Source organism: Panthera pardus, unplaced genomic scaffold (assembly GCF_024362965.1).
Source record: "Panthera pardus isolate Hobbes unplaced genomic scaffold, ASM2436296v1 HiC_scaffold_3, whole genome shotgun sequence".
In the NCBI taxonomy this organism is placed as follows: domain Eukaryota; kingdom Metazoa; phylum Chordata; class Mammalia; order Carnivora; family Felidae; genus Panthera; species Panthera pardus.
Window position 1 is genome coordinate 52,982,874 of NW_026526876.1, and position 15,356 is coordinate 52,998,229.

At 48.5% G+C, this 15,356-nt stretch overlaps 1 protein-coding gene across 1 annotated transcript in view; it reads left to right on the forward strand.

Annotated features, from left to right (window-relative positions):
- The window catches only part of LOC109251923 (acid-sensing ion channel 2), a 268,037-nt gene that overhangs the window by 198,232 nt on the left and 54,449 nt on the right, over positions 1-15,356 (forward strand). The window contains exon 3 of the mRNA XM_019423920.2: positions 5,893-6,020. Within this exon, the coding sequence (XP_019279465.1) occupies positions 5,893-6,020 (128 nt within the window). The remainder of the gene's footprint in view (positions 1-5,892; positions 6,021-15,356) is intronic.

A 15,356-nucleotide genomic window follows, 5' to 3' on the forward strand; every position in this document is an offset into this window, starting at 1 on the left:
CACCACTGGCGAACCCAACTGGAAAACGGGGGCCAAGGGAGCCCATCAGGTCAGTCTATACAAGTTCAGCTCCCAGGGCAAAGAGCAGAGTGCAGAGGACAGTCCAGGGGACACACAGAAACTATCCTCCACTACAACCCCCCCTTGTGGCTTCCTCCCTCCTACCCTCTCCCCTCCAGTTAGCTATCCTTGCCACTGTTATAAAGTCAGCTTCCGCCAACACGGATTGCTTTGTATCAGCACATCCCTGCCTTAGCCTAGAAAATTCCTCTGGCTTTTCAGAAAATCTTCCCTTCCTACTTCCCTCGTGTTTATTTCCTCAGCATGCTTCCTGTAATTTGCAAAGATTAAAGATTTAAGCCTCTTTTATTGCGATGTACTTTCCCAGCCCCATTATGCATTCTGCCCGTTGCTTCCCGGTCTTCTCCCGCAGAGGTTCCAAAGCCTTTCTGCACGCACAGAAAATGCTCTACAGGTAGACTTCACCTTCGGCCGGCCATGGCCGTGCTCCTAAAAAGTGCTACAGTATTCCGGCTTCTGCAGGGTGAATGCACTTTACTGCCTCCCTCCCGATTCAACATTATCTTTCCTGTTTGGTCGCAATTAACAAGTGCTCCTAGCACTGTGTTCGTAGCAGCTTCCCCTTTTTCTGTGCTCTCTCTCGAGCTCTTTCTATCTCTCGGGGGCTTTGAATCCTGGTGTTCATGATGTGTAAATAAATCCTTCACTGAACCAGGGGCCTGCACTCTTTGAAGCAGCTCAGTGTTGAATATGGTGATGAGGGGAATATGAGGCTGTGAATGGTTCCGTCCACGTCAGTCTGCTTTACGGTCAGGGCTGGCTCCTTACGTGTGCAATGTGTGCAGTCCCCACAGGCCCCCATGCTCAGAAGAGCCACACTCTGCGTAACGCTCTGTGATTGGCTGCCTTGAAATTCTTAATCCTTTTTCAATCAGGGGCCCCACATTTTCATTTTGCACCGGGACCCAAAAGTTGTGTGGGTGGTCCAGATACTGTTACTGTTACAGTTGCTGCTGCAGCCGCTGTTGTTTTATGCACAACCCACCTCCATCTCAGTGGGAGAGACGTCTAAGTCCTGTGACATGGACAGATAGCATGTGGTGCTGGCACGTCCCTGTGCCCAACCAGACCCTGGGCAGACTCCCAGCTGCCAAAGGGCAGGAAAAGGTGGACTCGGCAGAGGACTCTTTCCCACTCATTTGCTTCATTCACGATTACTGAACTCCACCCGGTTCCAGACACTGCGCTGGGGGTTTTAGGGGATGTGGCGTGAAAAAGCTACTCCCTTTCTCCAACCCCCAATCAGAAACCCAGAACTATGGGGATGCCTGGGTGGCTCAGTCAGTTAAGGGTCCGACTCTTGGATTTTGGCTCGGGTCATGATCTCATGGTTCATGAGACCAAACCATGCACTGGGCTCTGCGCTGACAGGGCAGAGCCTGCTTGGGATTCTCTCACTCCACCTCTCTGCTCCTCTCCACCCAATCTCTCTTTTTCAAAATAAATAAATAAAATTTTAAGAAAAATTTTTTTAAAAGGAAAGAAACCCAGAGCTAGGAACCAGGGCATCTGCTCGTGGAAATAAACCACACCCCTAGTGAGGTAGAAAGAGTGTTTAATTGGAAATCGGGAGACCTGACTTCTAGCCCTTGCTCTGCTCTTGACTTGCTGTGTGACCTTGGGCAAATCACTTCCCCTCTCTGAACTATATCACTGCTTGCCCAAATGTGTTTGGCCTCAGATAACCTATCGCCAAATCTCTGGAAATGCAGATACCTGGGCTCCACTCCGGAATGACCAGATCAGAATTTCTAGGAGTGTGTCCCCAAAATCATCACCCAGAGCTCCCTACGTGATTTTGATGTGTGTTCCATTTTGAGAACCTCTGAGGCACATGATCTGAGCCTTTGGCTCTAACCGTCTATGTTTGATAACTTCAGCTCTAAATTAGGTCTTCATAGTTGCACTAATAGCATCCATGTCCAGGCAGGAAACATAAAAGACTGTGGGCGGGCATAGGGCAGAGACTAGAAGGGGACTGTTCCCTAATCAGACTGGAGAATGACCCACAGAATGCTGAGGGCAGGTCCATGAAGGAAGAGAAACAATCTGGGAATAAGTAGTGCTTTGGGGAAAAGCAGGCCAGAGAGGGTCTGGGACTCCAGTCGTGGGCTGGCCAAGAATCCAGCTGCCGCCCAGAGGCCCCCCCAAGTCACCCAAGGCCTGCAGACCAGAGACCCCCAGGAGCACCTGTTTAGGAAAGCAGAGGGGTGGCATCCTTGTTGTCCCTGACTCTCTGAGACATCTGGGGTCTGCTCGCAGCTCACATTCTACAGCTGCACTGCCCACTGAGGTGGTCACAGCCGCCTGTGGCTATTAGAATTTAAGTTAATTAATTAAATTTAAATTCAATTAAAAATAGGGGCACCTGGGTGGCTCAGTCGGTTAAGCGTCCAACTTCGGCTCAGGTCATGATCTCACAGTCTGTGAATTCGAGTCCTGCGTGGGGCTCTGTGCTGACACCTCAGAGCCTGGAGCCTGCTTTGGATTCTGTGTCTCCCTCTCTCTTTCTGTCCCTCCCCCACTCGTGCTCTGTCTCTCTCTCTCTCTCTCAAAAATAAATAAACGTTAAAAAAATTTTTTTTAATTCAATTAAAAATAAATAAAGGAAGCCGAAAAGGTAAATATGTGAGGTGATAAGTGTATTAATTAATTTGATGGGGGAAACCCTTTCAAAATGTGGACATGTATCACATCATCATATTGTATACTTGATCTGACAATTTGTCAATTATACCTCAGTAAAGCCGGGGGGGGGGGGGAGATAATTAATTAGTTAATTAATTAAAAGTTCAGTTCCTCAGTTGCACTTGTCACACCTGATGTGACTAGCGGCTACTTTGTTGGATAGCACGGATTCTAGAACATTCCATCTGGGCAGGAAGTTCTCTAAAGAGAGTGGAAATCTTATCCATCACTCTCTTCTGTGCCCATCCTGTTGCTGGATATTTGTAACAATAGGAGGTTATTTAGGAATTTACTCTGCCTCAGCCCCTGCTGCTTCTGGAATAAACTCCCCTTCCGAATCCCAGCCCAGCCTGATTGGCCTTAGGCGGCTCTCACAAGGCAGGCATGCCTGGCCTGTCTGCTTCGCCCATTACTTGAAGCATTTCTGACAGAAAGGCTTCACTTTTCATTTTCTCCCTGTAAGCCAGGGGACCCCTCCTTTGAGCCTGTCTTACTGGCTCTAAGGTTTTCTAAGCTCAGTTATACAGCAGGCACGCAGCTTCCAAGAGCTTCAGAAAACAAGTTTTGGCATATCTCCCCTTCTGCCCCCCACAGCCACTGAACAGACTTTCAGTTCATCCAAGCACAGGCATCCCCGTGATCCCAGCATCATGCCACTGGGCTCCTTCCCCATCTGAGCCTGTTCTTTGGGCTCCTGACCTCTCTTCAACCCCTTGCTTGGGCAGGCTCACCCCTCCTCCCCTTCCACCGTCCTCCCTCTCTTGTACTCCCCCCTCCTCCCTGTCCTGCATTCCCCCTCCCTGACGCACCTGTGGACCTGTCCATCTGCTAGGCCACAGGTACTGGGAGGAACAAGGGACACAGGCATCCTGGGACATTCGGGCAGCAGTCTGCATGGACAGTCTGAGTAAAGAGATAGCAGAACACTCGACTGCTGGAGGGAAGGGGGTGTGATTGTGGATTGCCTGGGATCCTCTCCAGTTCCACGAAATCATGATGAAAGGATTCCTGGCCGAGGGTGCCTTCTGCCTAAATCCCATGTCAGCCACTGGGTTCCAAGTCTGGACTCTGAAACTCCTGCCTGTCCTTCCCACTAACCCCTGTGTGCCTACTAAGCCCTTCTTCCCACGGACCCCTACCTTGGAATTCTCACCCAGCTCCTGCACCCTCCCCTGCCTCCATCACTGGCCCCCAGACTGTCCGTGAGTCTTGCCCATTCCCATGGCTGGCCCCAGCCCTTCCTTCCTCTGGTGTTCATCCCCAGACTGTAGCCCCAGTGCTAACAAACCCCTGCCTCCCTCCCCAACCTCGACCTCCATTTCTCCCTCACGCCATCTTCCCTCATCCCTTCATTTACCCATCCTCTCCCCATTCCATTTCTTTATTTCTTTAAGATTATTTCTTTACTTTGATGGGGGAGGGGCAGAGAGAAAGAGAGAGAGAATCCCAAGCAGGCTTTGCACGGTCAGCGTAGGGCCCAACACGGGGCTTGAACTCATGAACCATGAGACCATGACCTGAGCCCAGATCAAGAGTCAGGTGCTCAACTGACTGAGCCACCCAGGTGTCCCTCCATTCCCTTCAATTAGAACACTCCTTGATTTGGACTCTAGATTGGCCTTGCCCATTAATAACTGAGTGAGGTTTGAATTGCAAATCTCTTATTCACTCAGCAGCCCTTCCCTGAGTACCTGCTATGTGCCTGGCCCTGTGCAGGGCCTTTGAGGTCCAGGGAGATAGCCCAGAACTTGGCCTCAGGATGCTCCAGCCTGGTGGAAAGACTGTCAGATAAAGGATTCTTCTGGAGTGGCAGAAGCTTCTTCGGGCATATGGAAAGAATACAACAGAGCAAGAGAAGGGTTTGCTTTGGGTGGGGTTGGGGGCCTGAATCTTCAGTGACGCATAAGGAGATTGGCCGGGTAGACAAGTTTGAAAGGCTTTCCAGGCAAAAGGAAAGGCATGTGCCTCCATGCAGAGCAGAGACGAGTAACAACCAATCTGGGTAGCCCTGGAGGGTTGGACACATGGTGCCATGAAGCAGGAGGTTGCCCAGAGCAAGGCTGGAACAGGAGCAGGTTACGGAGGCTGGGCTCCTTATCAGCACGGGAGAGACCTGTGCAGGTTTGCATTTTGGAAAGCTCGTTCTGCAGGCTGTCTGGAAAGAGCAAGACAGAGGAGACCCAGTAAAGGGTCCTCCACTAATTTTGAACATTATAAGATGAGCCAGGCTCTGCTATCCCATCGCCTTCCACCACCCTTGCCACCTCCCACTGCCAGGGGCCATTTCTCTTGCCAAATTAAAGAGAGGCCAAAGTTTCTCTACCAGTTGCCCATCTCCAGAAGCTCCAAGGGGCGGGCACCTTGGCATACAAGCAAGTCCTATATTTTTATTTCTACCCCTGTGTCATCATGTTTTCCTCCTCTGATCCCCTCACCTTCAGCTCATGGCCAAGTAGAGAAGCTAGCGAATAAAATAAAGGTGAATGACTCACTTCATAATCCCATTTTCTACTTTTGGAGACCCAAGCGAAGAGTTGGCCTAACTGGCCTGAATTCGCTTCTGACCGCTACTGTCACAGATTCCACAAACAGTGATCCCAAACAGCACAGATTTGTCATGTCACAGTTATGGAGGCCAGAAGTCCAAAACCTATCTCACTGGGTTAAAATCTGGGGCTGGCAGGGTTACATTCCTTGTGGGGGCCCCAGGGGAAAATCTATCCCCCTGCTTTATCCAGTTTCTAGCAGCTGCCTGCATCCATCGGTTTGTGGCTCCTGCCTCCATGACCAAAGCCAGCAGCACACTTTCTTCCATTCTCTCTCTGACTTTGACCCTCCTGCCTCCGTCTCACGAAGACTCTCATGAGGACATTGGGCCACTCGGATAATCCAGGATAACCTTCCCATCTCCAGGTCCCTAACTTAATCGCATCTGCAGGGTCCCTTCTGCCATGCGAGGTGACGTCTTCTCACTTTTCAGGGATGATGATATGGATGTCTTTTCAGGCCATTATGCTGCCTACCATGTGGCCTTTCTAACGTCCCTTTGAGCTTCTCAATCCCAAGACTCCGTGAGCACCTGCTGTCACTGACCCATGGCTCTGTCTGTCTTTGTTCTTTCAGAGGAAACGACGTTTGAAGCAGGAGTGAAAGTTCAGATCCACAGTCAGTCTGAGCCGCCTTTCATCCAAGAGCTGGGCTTTGGGGTGGCTCCAGGGTTCCAGACTTTCGTGGCCACCCAGGAGCAGAGGGTAAGTTCCTGGGCTCCCTGGATCAGTGGTCCTGGGCCCACACCAGCCGCCTGCAGAGCCATGAGGAGGGGAAATGAGACTCCCACTCCTGGAAGACTCTGAGCCTTCAGGAGGCCCGAGTAGGGCTGGGTCCAGGAGAGGGGCTGACCCAGAAATTAGAGAAGGGTGTCAGCTAACCTCTGTAACCCAATTGTCCGTTCCTAAAATTGGGTGTGAGAGAAACCCGAGTTACTTTCTTTTTCACTGAATTGGTTGGGGTTTTTTTCCAGAACTTTCTGGGGGCAAAAAAAAATCTCTCGAGAGGGCAGGGGATTGGTGGATGCCAAGGGAACCTGCTAGCCAGTGTTGATACGACTCACAGTGATCTACAAAAAGGAAAAGGGATGGGGGCGTCACTCTCATAAGAGTGTAAGTGGAGGGGAGTCTCTTGCGCCCGTTCCTGCCCCCTCTCTCTGGCTTCACACCAGGGAGGTGACCCTCCAGCCAGCTAGGACTGTTACATCAACTCTGCGTGTCACGGGCGTGAGGACTGGAGCAACCTCATGTCTGACGTGGGTTTCACATCTCAGAAGGGAGAACTTTACAAATCCTCAATAGGGAGGAGGTCTCAAAGCAGGACTGCAGACAGACACAGGGACACTTTCCTTCTCTTATTTCCTGGTTTACCTGGAATAAACACTGGAGAGACTATGAGTCCTAAACCAGATCATCTGAGACAACCCACCCTGGGAGGCTGAGGCAAAGAGAGAGGTCAATGAGTGGTGGGAACATTGGGTTTAGAGGGTGAGGAAGGGAGAATCAGAACAGTGAATAGTCAGCAAAGAGATACACATGCAACTTATGTGCTCAGCTGTTTCTAAAATTGGGCTTAAATGTCATCTGTCATCTAGTACTGACCACAGCCCTTTAGCCACTTTATAAAATGACCTTCTGTATTAGAAACTGGTTTCATTTTTTTTAACATTTATTTATTTTTGAGAGAGAGAGATCAGGGGAGGGGCAGGAGATCCAAAGCGGTCTCTGTGTTCACAGCAGAGAGCCAACGCAGGGCTCAAACTCACAAACCGTGAGATTATACCTGAGTGGAAGTCAGACGCTTAACCGACTGAGCCACCCAGGCGCTCCTAGAAACTGGTTTGAAATCTCTAAGCGATTTATGCTTTTGAATCTCTGGGAAGGCATTGATGGTGTGGGGCCCCCAAACTGTTCCCTGCACTTAATGACTGGGTACTTGTTAAAGGCCAAGATCAGCCTCCACTGCAGCACACGGTGGTGGGGATGTTGGCTTTGAGGCAAGGGCAGAGGCGGCTGGGAGCCTGGCTGGCCTCCACAGGCCCCAGAGGCTGAGGCAGGTGGGGAGAGCAGAAATGGTGCCAGGTGGGACCAAGTGGCACAACCAGAAAATCTCATCCTTAAGGGCAAAGAAGGAGGACAGGAAGCAGACAGCCAGGGGCCAAGTTCAGGGCTGAGGATTTGAGTTGGGAAGGGTGAGAACATGGACTAATAAGTCAAGGCATGCTGACGGACAGACAGCCCTGGTGAGCCCAGAACCCAAGCTGTTAGCCTCATGGGCTTTCGAGTACTGCCAGCGATAAGCAAAGCCAGAACACTAGTTAAAGTGACAAGGACAGATTTCAATCAAAAATAAGTTTGTCCCCCATTGCAATAGGGACAAGGGTTCAGCATGAATGGGACTCAACGTGCGTTTGTACAGAGATGACTGGGCATTTTAAAGAAAAGGGAGGGGAAAGGGAGGGAACCAGAGGGGCCTGGAGCAGAGTCAGCGAAGTGAAAACTGACAGCAAGCAGGAAGGGGGCATTAGTCCATGCGAAACCCACCTGGGTTGCTAAGTGGCGCTTGCCAGAGTTAGGCTCCTATCTGCCCACAAAGACAAGGAGACAGGCCCGATCTTCAGGTACTGGCTGGAGCAAATGTAGAATTTTTGGCAGGCTTGAGTTTTCCCAGGCAAGGATTTACCCTCCATTAGTGACACTAAAGAAATTTCCGGGCTGGGTGGGAAGCTGGGGCTCAGGACTTCTAAGAAACCACGAGCCTCTCTCTCTTCCCAAAACGAAACACAGGGACTCCCCATGGTGAACAGGACAGGACGCAGGGACCACACATTCCCAGCTTCAGAGAACAAATCTGTTGTTTGCTTTGAAGTGTATTCTCAGAAAATCAGCCTCATTCATAGCAGTATGGTTATGATTATTATAACTAATAATAAGATATTTGGTTAAACATTTTACAAATCTTCAAAGCATTTCTGCATCATCTTATTTCCTCGTTTCATTCATATTAATAGAGAAATACAAAAACACATCCCAGAGCTAAATCTAAAAATAAATTATGTTTACTTGTATATAAAAGAGCATATTCATAGGAAATAAGATTCGAAGGAAATAAGCCAAAATACCCACAGTGGGGGAATTTATGAATGATTTATGCTCTTCTCTGGGTTTTCCACATGTTTTATAATGTGGCTCTTTGTTGTTTTTTTTTTATTCATTCAGCAAATATTTGTTGAACCCCAACCATAAACGAGGTGGTGGAGATACAGAAGTGAACAAAACAGACCCAGTGTCTGTCCCCACAGAGCCTACGAACTAGTGGTTTCTTTCACAAACAAAAAATAATAAATTATATTCAGCATGTATAACTTGGGGATTGGTCCCTTTGGTATGTTCTCATTCTGCCATTAGTATCCAGCTGACCAGGTCCTCAAACACTGCATTTCAGTGATTCTAAGAAGTACCATTGACTTTTGGGGGCGCCTGGGTGGCTCAGTCTGTTGAGCGTCTGACTTCAGCTCAGGTCATGATCTCACCATCCATGAGTTCGAGCCCCATGTGCTGACAGCTCAGAGCCTGGAGCATGCTTCGGATTCCGTGTCTCCCTCTCTCTCTGCCCCTCACCTGCTCATGCTCTGTCTGTCTCTGTCTCAAAAAAAAAAAAAAAAAAAAAGAGGTACCATTGACTTTTGAACAACATGGGGGTTAGGGGCACCAACCCCGGGGGCCATTGAAAATCTGCATATTAAATTTCAACTCTCCAGAAACTTAACTAGTAATAGCCTACGGTTGACCAGAAGCCTTACAGACAACAGAGTCAGTTAAGACATATTTTGTATGTGGTATGTATTACATCCTGTATTCTTACAATAAAGTAAGCTAGAGCAAAGAAAATGTTAAGAAAATCTAGGGAAGAGAAAATACTTTTACGGTACTGTGCTGTATTTATCAAAAAAAAAAAAAATCCTCATGTAAGTGGACCCACGCTTACCTGTGTTGTTCAAGAGTCTCCTGTATTTTTTTTTTTTCACATTTTAACATTTCTGAAATCGGGATTTGTTTCTCAATCAGCTGCATCTGATAGTTAAAATTGGCGGTGCTTTTTCTTTCTTGGTGGCGGATAAAGTCATGGTTCCTCTTACAGCCTGTAGTGGCTACCTTGTCCCCGTTCCAGGATTCTGCTGCTTCGGCTCAAAGCTCAAGGGAATCTTGCAAGAAGGGCAGGGGTGACAAGGCTGTGGGGGAACAGGAGGCCCTTTCCTGGAAAGTTGGTGTGAATCACGTGAGGGAAATGGACTCCTGAGTGAGTGCACTAAGAGGCACTGGTGATGTAAAGTACCATGAATCCCTTTGTGAATCGGAACGTCCTCTTGCGTGGTAAAAATCAGCCCACCCATACCAAATTATGTACAATCTTCCTTTGATATTTTTTCTTTTTTTTAATTCCAAAAGAGCACACAATTGCACTGTAACCCGAACCGAAGATTACTCTTTTAAAATCAGTATTTGCCCTAAACCCAATTAAGCCAAGATATGCCCCCCTGCCTTCCTGGACAACCTGGAAGACAACCTGAGAAAGGCTCCTCTGATCAGCTCAGCTACTGTAGGAGCCCCTGCATGATCCCAGGACATCACCACCAGACACCCGCACAGTGGGATGATACACTAGAGCAGAACTAGAACCCTGGAAGGGTAGAGGAATACCACTCACCTCTAACTGAGCACACGCTTCCTGCCAGGCATTGAGCACCCAGAGACGCTTGACATGCATTATTTTGTTGAACCCCCCTCAGCAACCCCAAAAAGGGGATAATGTTATTTCCATGTTCCGGATGACAGAGCTGCGCGGTTCAGTAACTTGCTTAAGGTTGCATCGTAGGGGAAGAGCAGGGCTCAGCTTTGAGCCCAGATCTATCTGTGGAGAGAAAACCAGACTGGAAGCCCAGAGGCCTGGAGTCTAGTCCTAACTGTGCCATGAGATCTCGGACAATTTGCTTCCATGCCTGGGCCTCGGGTTTCCCATGCATGGGTTAGATGCCCTCAGAGGGCCTCCAGTGTCAACAGCCCCGACATCCCTGCCTGTGTCACTCAAGTCCACTGGTATCACCTGGAGGTGTGGCCAACAGCAGTTTTGCACCCACTCCCTGCTCCTCCAGTGGCTGACTCCCTCCCTTCACACCAGCTGGCATGGGGTGCTGCCAAGATAAATTGTGACAAGGACTTGTGAGACAAACCCCCCTCCTCCCTCCCCAGGTCCGGGGGGCAGAACCTGGGTTCCTGCTAGTGAGAAGCAGGAGTGGGGTAAATAGCATTCCTAAAACTTCAGAAGAGGGGTTCTGGGCATGCTTTTTGGTCGTGCCCCTTTGTCAACCCACACACGGGGTGATCACCTTGTTACCCTACCCAAAACTCTCAAATACCTGCACTTCCCACAACTTGCAAGAACTCAACCCTTAAGAATGGCTTCTGATGGTTGACCAACATGTACCATACACCAGCCAAACACTCAGCGGTCTTTGATGCCTGCGTCGTGCATTTGAACCCATTGTTCCCTCTGCCCAGCACCCCGTCCTTGTCTTATCTACCTGGCAAAGGCCTATTCACACTTCCAGATACAGCTCAAAGATCACCGTCTTTAAGAAGACTTTCTCTGTCCCATCCTCTGACCCCCAAGAAGCAGCTAGTTGCTCCATTCAACACTCTGTACATTCATTTATTCCTTCAACAAATATTCACTGAGCACCTCTTGTGTGCTAGGTAAATGAAGATGAGCAAGACCCACTCCCAGCCTTGGAGCACTGACAGAATGAGGTGGGTTTCTTGGCAATTTTGTCACACTCCTATGAGACACAGAACTCTCTGTGGGACTTGACTTCCCCTGGTGCATCACTGCTCCTTACACCTGCCTTTTAAGAACTGACTTCTTCAGCCTCCATCAGGCCTTGTCCCACCGCAGACGGGGAGCTCCCCAAGATTCTATACCATCAGTGCCTTGCTTATGAATGAGCTCAGTAAATGTGCATTGTTCAAAGAATGAGTGCACTCTCGTGCCCAAATCTGTACCCTCTGCTCAAATAGCACTCAAGTGCCGTACTCTAATGCTCTCCCTGACTCACCCCTCCCACCCCTGCCAAAACTCCCATGCAAATGTGCCCTGAGGGTTCTTCTCCCTGAGGCTAAGCCAGCCTGTGATAGATGATATCTGTAGCATTCTGGCAATATACTCACAGACCCTAATTAAATGGAGAGCTCATGAAATGGGTCAGGTAGAGACCATCTGTGTACATGAGAGTGGATGCAACAGATGAGAGGGACGGGACAGAGCTCTGGAATTTGGGGAGAATCACATGAGTGAGCGAATAGATGTGCAAATGCAAAGCTAGGACTTCCGTGTGGTAAGAGCCCGAGACTAACTGTCTTCAATGTTGACATCACCAGTCAGACTCTTTGCCCTAATTTAAGGTGATTGCTAATCCTGATGGAACTCTCAGTCATGATTTGATATCAGAAGATTTTTATCATATCCCGTCCCGGCCTCAAAGTGCCTGGTGGTAACTTTTGTTTTCTAAATATTCAAATATTTATTCAGCCATTTTGCCTGTACCTCTTGGTAGGTCTGAGAATGAATCCGGAGATCCTGGGCAGTCGGGTGGCCATCAGCCCCACTGTTCAGAAAATTTCCTGGAAAACTTGGTCCTGGATTTATATGTCAAGGTTTCAGAAATGCCTTGGGGAGCCAGGGTTGAAAATCACTGGCCAGAGGTATTCTGTTCTCACCAAGAACCCCTTCCACTACCACTCGTTAGCCCCTGGGAACGAGAAGGGTTCCAATCCCAAAACCTAGACTCTGTGTTGGTTCCTCACTTGGGGTGTATCCAAAGTACCACGAGAACGCCCATCAGCACACCATACCGTACATAAAGCAGCTGCCTGCTAGCCTGTTTGAGGCTGTAAATAAAGGTATATACAAATGTTTGGGTCCTGCTGGGCCCAATTAGGTCATTGGCAGGATGTGTGGGCCCAGCTGGCTCCTGCAGAAGCTTAAGCCTTTGCCTTTAATGTAGGTTGGCCACACTTCCAACATTTGGAGGGAACCCTACCATGGCTCACAATAAGAAACAGTCCCCCTACCCTACCCCCAAGTAAACAGTCTCAGCTGTTGGGCAGGGTGCCCCCGTCTGCTCTTGACAGCTCCTCTCAAGCTTCCAAATACAACTTCCTAAGTGACTTTCAAAAGAGAAGACTCATTTGTCAATCTGACAGGCAGACCCGTGGCCTGTAGTATCTGCTTAACGGTTCCCATTAGAAATGGAGGCTTGCCCATTTGGTCTTTTCAAGGCAGAAGAGAGAACTTGTTATACACGCCTTCAGCAACTTCCAAACTGCCAAAGCTGGACCCGCAGGAATATGGCAGCATCCGATCCTGCTCGAGAAAACACCAGGGAGGCACCGGGAGGTGAGAGAGCCTGCTGTGTGGCCATTCTCTCCATGATTAACAGGGTACCTTGTTTCCCATAAATAGATAAAAATAAGAACCAACTAAGCATTTACTAGCTAGCTACTTAACTGCTTGTTACCACTTAGCCTCTAAAACAGAAAGTCCTCCAGATCCCCACATGGTTTTTCCAATAGGTTTTCACCATTTTTTCCTACATGATATGAGGGCTTGCTTTTATCAAGGTGGAGGTGATGGCAGGGGGTGGAGGAGGGAGGAGAAGCCTTGTTGATTGGCTAGGATGAACGAATATCTAAGCCCTGTTGGGGGAATCCCAAGATGAGTCCACAAAAAGAGGCTCAAGTCTTGTAAGAAGATGAAATCACTCTACCCTGCCTCCCCTCTATCTTGGCGCCTCTCCCTCTCCTCCCTTCTCTAACAAAGAGACTCCAAAACATTCTGGACACCTGTCTATCCTTTTTCACCTCCATTATACTTCCCAGCCCACCTCTGGTGCTCCATCAAAACTGTTCTTCATCGAGGTGACCTATGAAATCTTTGTGACCAAAGTCCATCTTTGTTGATAGGGATACTCCTCACTCCTCAGTTGTTACCCTACCTGGTTTCTCAGTGGCAAGTGAGCTGTGGACCATGCCCGCCTGAGACACTTGTCCCTCTGGTCTGGCTTCTTTCTTAGTCCTCTCCATGAGCAGTTCTTTCTCTGTTCACACCTTCCATGATTCCCCAAGACGCTGTTTCTGTCCTCTCCCAACCTGTAGTCTCCTTGAATGCACTTGCCCTTGACCATGACTCTCAGAGGCTACTCCCAACCAAGACACTGCTGAACCCCTCCCAGCATCTCAAATCCCATGAGCTCATGAGTCCCATGAGCATCTCAAATCAACAGTCTAACTCATCCTCTTCCCCACCCCATACATGCACCCCAACACTGCTGATCCCCCAACCCTATAAGTGGTCTGAGTACAAATATGCATTCACTAGAGAGTGACCTTGTGCCTCCTTCTTCTCATCTGGAAAATGGGAATGACGGTTCCTATCTCAGAGGCTAACTAGAAGACTGAGTGAATGCCTTCATGTAGAAGGCATACAGTAAGTGCTCAGTGGATGCTAGCTATTATTATCTCCCACCCCAAACACTTCTTTAATTCAGTCTTTTGTGATTCCCTACCTAGCCAAGAACAACAGCTGCCTCAGTGGTATCCCTGCTGCCCATCCAGTCCCTCTGCAATCCATTCTCTGCATCAACATACTCTTTGTAAAATACAAATCTGAGCATCTTCTGTCCTCATTGCTGGATGAAGCCCAGGAGTCTCCCCATGGCCCTTTCTGCTCTGGCCCCTGCCTGCTTTTTCAGCAGCACCCCTCGGCTCCCTAGCCTCCCACATAATGCTCCAGCTACCCCAAACTGTGGGTGGCTATTCCCAAGCATCACATGTTCTCCCCGCTCTCTCCCTGCCAGCAACACCCTTCCCACCCTTTCCTTACCTGACCCTTATGCGTCCTTCAAGATTCAGCTCAAATGTTACCTCCTCCAGAAGGCCATCCTGGAGTATTCTGTGTGAATCTCTAGCATAAAATTTACACATTATAATCATCTGTTTACTTATCTTTCTCCCCTACCAGATTGTGAGCTCTTTGAAAATACGCTTCTCTTCGTTCTGTTCTTTATATTTCAGTATTTTGCATGGTGCCTTACATATAGATGATGCTTGATAAATTGTATTGAATGGAATGAATGAATAAATGGATGCATGAAAGAGAGAGAAAGAGCCTACTTTATCATGCGTCTCTCCTGCTTGATACCTATGAATGTCTTTCCAGGGACATAATAAAGTCCAAGTTCCACATCGTGGCTCCAGCTATCGCCTTACCAATGATCACCCCACTGCTCTCTGGCAGCCACCCTCTGATCCACACACTGCCCCTCACAGGCCTTGAAACTTCCAGCCCCACTTCTGGCTCACTTCCTGCTGAGTCGTTCATTTACTGAACATGTGCTGTGTGTCTCACACTGTGTTAGGCAGTGAAAAGGACTGACCTAATTCTTCTCAGATAGAAGAATCTTCTTCTGTGGAGCATCTGGGTGTCTGAGTCAGTTAAGCGTCTGACTCTTGATTTCACCTCAGGTCATGATCTCGTGGTTCGTGAGTTCGAGCCCTGCATCGGGCTCTGCACTGACAGTATGGACCCTGCTTGGGATTCTCTCCCTTTCCCTGCCACTCCCCTTCTCACTCTCTCTCCCTCTCAAAAATAAATAAATAAATTTAAAAATTAAAAAAAAATCTTCCTCTAGCAAGAGAGGCAGACACTCAAATAATCCATCATAGATTAAAAGTTATATGTGTCTGTGTAATATGCCCCCAATATACTATAAGCTTCTTAAAGGAAAATATCAGCTCTTATAATTCCTAGATGGAAGGATGGATGGATGGATGGATGGATGGAATATTGTAGAATGATCTCTGAGGTCCCCCTTCAGTAATTTACAGTCCATTTAAGCTCTGGTTAGCCTTCAGATTTGATGTAACTAAATTAAACTGCCTTTAACACTAGGAACTAAAGAAAGAAAAACTCCCCTACTGAGTGCA